The sequence below is a fragment of the Vombatus ursinus genome, unplaced genomic scaffold (genome assembly GCF_900497805.2).
Source record: "Vombatus ursinus unplaced genomic scaffold, bare-nosed wombat genome assembly UNPS02014865.1, whole genome shotgun sequence".
Lineage (NCBI taxonomy): Eukaryota > Metazoa > Chordata > Mammalia > Diprotodontia > Vombatidae > Vombatus > Vombatus ursinus.
In genome coordinates this window covers 10,229-16,469 of record NW_020954643.1, presented here as the reverse complement: position 1 = coordinate 16,469, position 6,241 = coordinate 10,229, and the positions used below count along the sequence as shown (strand labels likewise).

Below are 6,241 nucleotides of genomic sequence, written 5' to 3'. Positions count from 1 at the left end.
AAATGGAGGAGAAGGGGGTGGGTAGAATTGACAAAAGAAAAGAGGAAGAGACACAAATTAGATGGCATTTATTAAACATCTACTATCTGTCAGGCACTGGTGAGNAAATGGAGGAGAAGGGGGTGGGTAGAATTGACAAAAGAAAAGAGGAAGAGACACAAATTAGCTGGCATTTATTAAACATCTACTATCTGTCAGGCACTGGTGATATAAAGCTTCTGGGGATGTGAAGACAAAAATGAAACAGTACCAACACTCAAGGGACTTACATTATATCAGTGGAGAAAACATGCACATAAATAATTATAGAAAGGCATATGTATATGTATATATGTGAGGGTATATATACAATGAATTATATATATACATAAACAAATGTATTATATATAAATATAATTATATGTTACATATATGTATTGTATATAGCTACATCTGTATATACATATATGAGAGATTATTTTTATATATGAGAGATTTGTGTGTGTGTATATACATATATATATATATATATATATATACATACACATACACACACACGCACAAATTAAGTAACTTATCTAGGGTCACACAGCTAGTAAGTATCAAGGCCTAGAATCTAACCCAATTATATGTCTGTGTGTATGTGTAGTGTATGTATATGAATATATGCATGCATGTGTATATGTTTCTAAGTATATGTTTATGTATGTATACATATACCATATATACATACATACATACATGTGTGTATACATACATAAAACAAGGTAATTTAAAGTAGTGACCATTACCAACTGTGGAGTTGTAAAAGGCTTCATGTAGAAGGTAGCATCCGAGCTGAATTTTGAAAGAAAAAGTGAATTATAATGAAGAAAAGAAAGGGAGTGTCTTCTATGTATGAGCCAAGGCATGGAGACAAGATGGCAATAGAAGGCAAAGAGAGGTATATTTTGACTAGATAGGAATAGCAATAATAATAACTCACAGTTACATTACATGTTAAGGTTTACAAAACACTTTCCACATAATAACCCTGAAAGGTAGGAAGAAAAAATATCATTATTTCCATTCCATAGCTTAAAAATAGAGGCTCAAATAGGGAAGGTAGATTGCCTAGAGTCATACAATTAATGAATACAGGAATCAGGGCTTGATCCTGACTCCAAAAGCAGAGCAATGAATGCCAGAATCAGTAGCTTCTACTTTATTCTGTAGGCAATAGGAGCGACTAAAGGATTTTGAGGAGTTACACAACTGTAATGGTATATTAGCAACATTCCAGGAACAGTCATATGAAAGATAATTATATTGACTGGATCTGGAAGACTATTTAGAAGGTTATGACAATATGTGGTTGAGTGAAGAGACAGATGGACCTGAGAGTCAGGAAACCTGGGTTGGATTCCAGGCCCTGATACTTACCTAGCTGTATGACCTTATTATTTAATTTCTCTGTTCCTCAATTTCCTCATCTGTAAAAGGGAGATAATGATCTCTCAGTAGATGCCTCACAAGGTTGTTGTAAAGAAGTGCTTTGTAAATTTTAAAGTCCTATAGAAATGGGAGCTATCATTAATATAGGTAAGAATAAAGAAGAGACTGAACCAGAGCAGTGGTGACCTAAGTGGAAAGGAGGGGATGAATGTGAGAGATATTGCTGTGGTATTGTTGTTTGAATGGGAAGGATGGGGGAGGTAGAGAGAAGAGCCAAAGGTAACACCCAGGTTACAAGCCTGAATGACTGAGGAGATGGTGTTGTCATCCATATAAATGCAGAAGTCAAGAGGTGGGGTAGATTTGGGGAGGAAGTTGATGAGTTACTATTCAGACATTCTGAGGTGCTGTGGACATTAAGGTAACAACATCCAACAAGAATTGAATACATAAAACTAGAACACTAGAAAAGTTTGGAAAGGAGTTACAGATTTGGTATATACATATAGAGAGAGAGAGAGAGGTAATAATTGAAGCTTTCCACAATCTGACTTCCAACTAGCTTTCCAATTTTTTTCAAATTACTCCCTATCATGTTTTATCCAAACTGGATTTCCAATGTGAATGCCATACACCCTCCCACTTTTGTACTATTTGTCAACACAATTCTTTGAATACATTTATTCCTTAACTATAACTCTTGGAACCTTAGCTTTTTTCAAGGCCCTTCTCAGGTGCCATATCTTACATGAGCTTCTTCTGAGCACTCCAGTTTTTAGCACTCTCTTCCTAAAATTACTTTGCATTTCCTTATCATGTCTGTATACTTCTTATCTTCCCTAACCACCAAAGTCGAATATATAAACTCCTGTAGCTTCAGAAGAAGAGTGCAATGGGAATATCTCCAGTTATTCTCAGAAGATAGATCTAATCAGGAATCACTGAAATTTGGGGAAAAAAACACAGGTGTGATGAAGGATAGGCAGAAACCTGAAGGTCCGCCACCTAGGTATCCTTACTTTGAATGATTGTTCAGGCAGTAGCCTATAAGGAGGAACCATTATGAGAAATTATAAATCCTTCCCCAAACAACTTCCTTCTCTCAAGCCTAACACCTCATATTCATTGAAAGGAGAGAATTTCAGAATCAAAGGCAGGATCAGAGGGAGGTCAGAGGATAAATGAGGCATATTATTCATTGGTGCACCTCTTCCTTCTCTGCTTTTATTTAGGACTTTCCTAAGAGAACCTGTACTTAATGATGAGCTTCCAGGATGCATAATTACTGGAAAGGTGTTGATCAAACCCAGGATGGAGACAGTGAAGGAAAACTCTGTAGTGTTTGAGAATACTCCAGAAGAAGAACCCATTGACATAATTGTCTTTGCCACAGGATACACTTTTGCTTTTCCTTTCCTTGATGAGTCTATAGTGAAAGTTGAAAACAACCAGGCCTCTTTGTATAAGTATGTATTCCCTGCACATCTGGAAAAACCAACCCTGGCTGTTATTGGCCTCATCAAGCCTTTGGGATCCTTGGCATGCACATCGGAAGTACAAGCCCGATGGGCCACAAGAGTCCTGAAGGGTGTGTAGGTGGAAAACATGGGTGGGCAAAGGGGCAAGAGGTGATAAAAGGGAAGATGGTAGGAGGGCAGGGTGGTTTTCAAACTTTGTCTAAGTTGAAATGATGGCTGATTGATTTTAGAGACTAGAAATCTTGATAACTCACCAGTTCCCATTTAAAACAGAGAGAAACTCTAAAAGCTGGATTTATATTAGTATTAACCAAGTCACAGGGTAATGATGACTTATATTGTATCTCTAAATGCAAACAAAGTAGAGACTACAAAATACTCACTTTGTCTACCTACATAAAAGTTCATCAGCCATTTTTGTGAAATTAATGGGCCTAATTAAAACATCAAAATGGTGATCTTATTGAAAATATTTTAGTCATACTGCCTGCTTGGTACAGTGATAAGAGTTATTAAGTACTGATTAAAATGTTGATATGAGAGTTAGTAACTACTGATTAAGATGTTGATGTCAGAGCAGAAGATATTGCTCATGTGGTATCCTCAGAGATCTCTCCTTGATACCTGTTATCATTTTTCTCAATGACTTGGATGAAGGCATGGATGGCGCACTCAAACGTGCCAATGATACAAAAGTGTGAAGGGACTGACAGCACACTGGATTGTGAACCAAACCAAAAACATCTTGACAGGCTAGAACACTGGGCAAATCTAATAAGTAAACTTTTAATCAAGTGAAATTTAAAGTCCTACAACTGGGTTGAAAAATCAACTGCACAAGTATAAGGTGGAAAAAATGTAACTTGAAGCAGTTTAGGTTGAAAAACAAAGATTTGGCAGGTTTCATACTACAAACTTAATATGGGTCAACAGTGTGATAAGGCAATAAAAAAAAAGTTACTGTGATTCCAGCTTGCATTAATGGAAACATGATTTCCAGAATAAGAGTGGTGATTGTCTAATTGCATTCTGCCATGATCAGACCATACCTGAAGTCTTCTGGTTACTTCTGGACATCATATTTTACTAAGAACATGGATAAACTGGAGAGCATCAGAAGAAGGATGATGAGAATTGTGTAGGTCCTTGAGACCTTGCCATATAAGAGTCTCTTAAAGGCACTGGGGAAGTTTAGCTTAGCAAAAAGAGGCATGAAATACACCTGGTAAAAATATTTACACTTACAAGAATATACTTACCTGACTTGGCCTCAGAAGACTTTACTGAGAACAGTGGGTAAAAGTTGCAAGGAGACATTTATGCCTGATTTCAGGGAAAAAAATATTCTAACAATTAGAACTATCCACAAATGAAGTGAACTGCCTTGGAAAGTAATGAGTTCCCTCTCATTGGAGAATAATACTGCAGAAAGTTTTACTTAGGTATAGTTTGGATTGCCTGACTCATGAGGTGTTTCCTAACTCTGAGATTTGATGATAAGGGCCAAAGAACTGGTTAGTTGAGTTACATTTTAGTTTTCTGCTATTTACTTTGACATCATATAGACAAAGACATAGTAAGCCAAAGTCACAAGGATTGTGACAACTTGCCTTTGTGGAAAGTTTGAATATCCAGGAACCTGAATCATTGGTTTTGTCACTCTCTTGGGTACAAGAAAAACAGTGGCCAACCTCACTAATTATAAATTGTGATACTTCATATGGTTTGCCCAGAGTTAAAGGAAACTTTTCATTTTGTTTTGTAGGCTTGAATAAACTACCATCACCAGAGGCCATGAGAGAAGACATTAGCAAAAGGAAAGCCAATAAAGCCACCGGGTAGGCTATGTCCCTTAGTTACTTGCATATACTATTTTAATTTACAACTAGAGTTTTCAAAACTTTTCAGTGTTCACAGTAAAGCGTTTCCCTAAAGAGTCAATGATTGGAGTTTTACCCAGTGATGGCAAAAAGCAGTAAATTTCAAACAGAAGGAAAATGGAGCATCAAGAACTCTGGAAGAGTTCTAGGGCAACCGTATTAGGAGCTGCAGGAGAAAGATGAAATAAGGGGACCCAACATGTCACGGCAATGAGGATACTAGATCATCACTATCTACCATGTCAAAGAACTAAGGACTTCAGAATAGGAATAGAGATTTTACCTGGGATTTAATTGGAATAAACAACTCCAAGGTTAGGAAATTCCCTCAACCAAAGCAGGTCAGCACCTTCTCTGAAACTTATGGTTTTGAGAGCTGTATAGAGAAGTGAAAGGTTAAGTGATTTTTCCCAGGAACATAGAGCCAGTCAGAGGCAGAACTTTTAACCAAGGCCATCCTGAATTTAAAGACAGTTCTTTATCCATTATACCAATACTAAGTCCTATGGACCTAGAATTTCAGAATACATGACAGCAGGAGGGATGTCAAAGAAATTAACATCATAGTTTGGTCTGGGACCAGCAAGAGATAGTGCATTATCACCAATCTGGACAGCATAGTCCCAGGGTGGCTGTTTCACAGCTGAGTGGCATATCTCCTCCAGGGCATGATTTCTGGAGGTTTGGTTGGGAGATTAGGGCAGTAGCAGGAAGTACATTGAGGAGAAAGCTAGGATGAAGCATGGTTGGCTCTGGGGCTGGCTAGATAGTTTGACTCTTACCAATTAGAACAGCCCAGCCCTATGGCTATAGTTCCAAAGTAGTGTTTTTAAAAGGAGTTCACTTTATAGTTAGGAAGAGGAGAAGAATTTTGAGAGTAGGAGACATATTAGTACATGTTAGAGTGAAAGACAGATCATGGATATGATTCTGAACTTTAGGAGAAGAATTGTTTTACCCATAATAAGATGACCTTTCTTTTTCCTTTTCCCCTTCTTCACAAAGGTTTGGTTTATACTTCAAACTGGTTTTGCAAACAGATCGTGTCGTATACCTAGATGAACTCTTGTCCTTCATCGATGCAAAGCCCAACTTGTTATCTCTGCTCCTGGTGGACCCACTACTGGCTTTTAAGGTTTTCTTCGGCCCACTTACCCCATACCAGTACCGTCTGACTGGCCCAGGGAAGTGGGATGGAGCCAGGAATGCCATTCTGACCCAGTGGGACCGGACAATCAAGCCAACAAAAACTCGAGTTGTACAAGAGCCTCCAGATACTTTTTCCCACCTACTCAAAGTCTTCAGCTTTTTGGCTCTATTTGTTGCTATATTTCTTATTTTCCAATAGCTGAAGCCCTTGGTTCCTCAGAACAAATGCACAGGGTAGATCCTCCATTAGAGCAGTGCCTTCATTCCTGGGGTCTTTCTCAGAATAACTAACTTGGGGCAGCTAGGAGGTGCAGTGGCCCC

The 6,241-nt window shown here is 38.1% G+C and overlaps 1 protein-coding gene across 1 annotated transcript in view; it reads left to right on the top strand.

The window, feature by feature from the left end:
* Window positions 1-6,233, top strand: part of LOC114027973 (dimethylaniline monooxygenase [N-oxide-forming] 1-like) — a gene marked incomplete at its 5' end in the record, with an annotated part of 8,134 nt that extends 1,901 nt beyond the window's left edge. Inside the window, 3 exon segments of the mRNA XM_027842114.1 lie at window positions 2,646-3,001; window positions 4,657-4,729; window positions 5,777-6,233. Coding sequence (XP_027697915.1) covers window positions 2,646-3,001; window positions 4,657-4,729; window positions 5,777-6,119 — 772 coding nt within the window.
* Window positions 6,234-6,241: the final 8 nt, after the last annotated feature.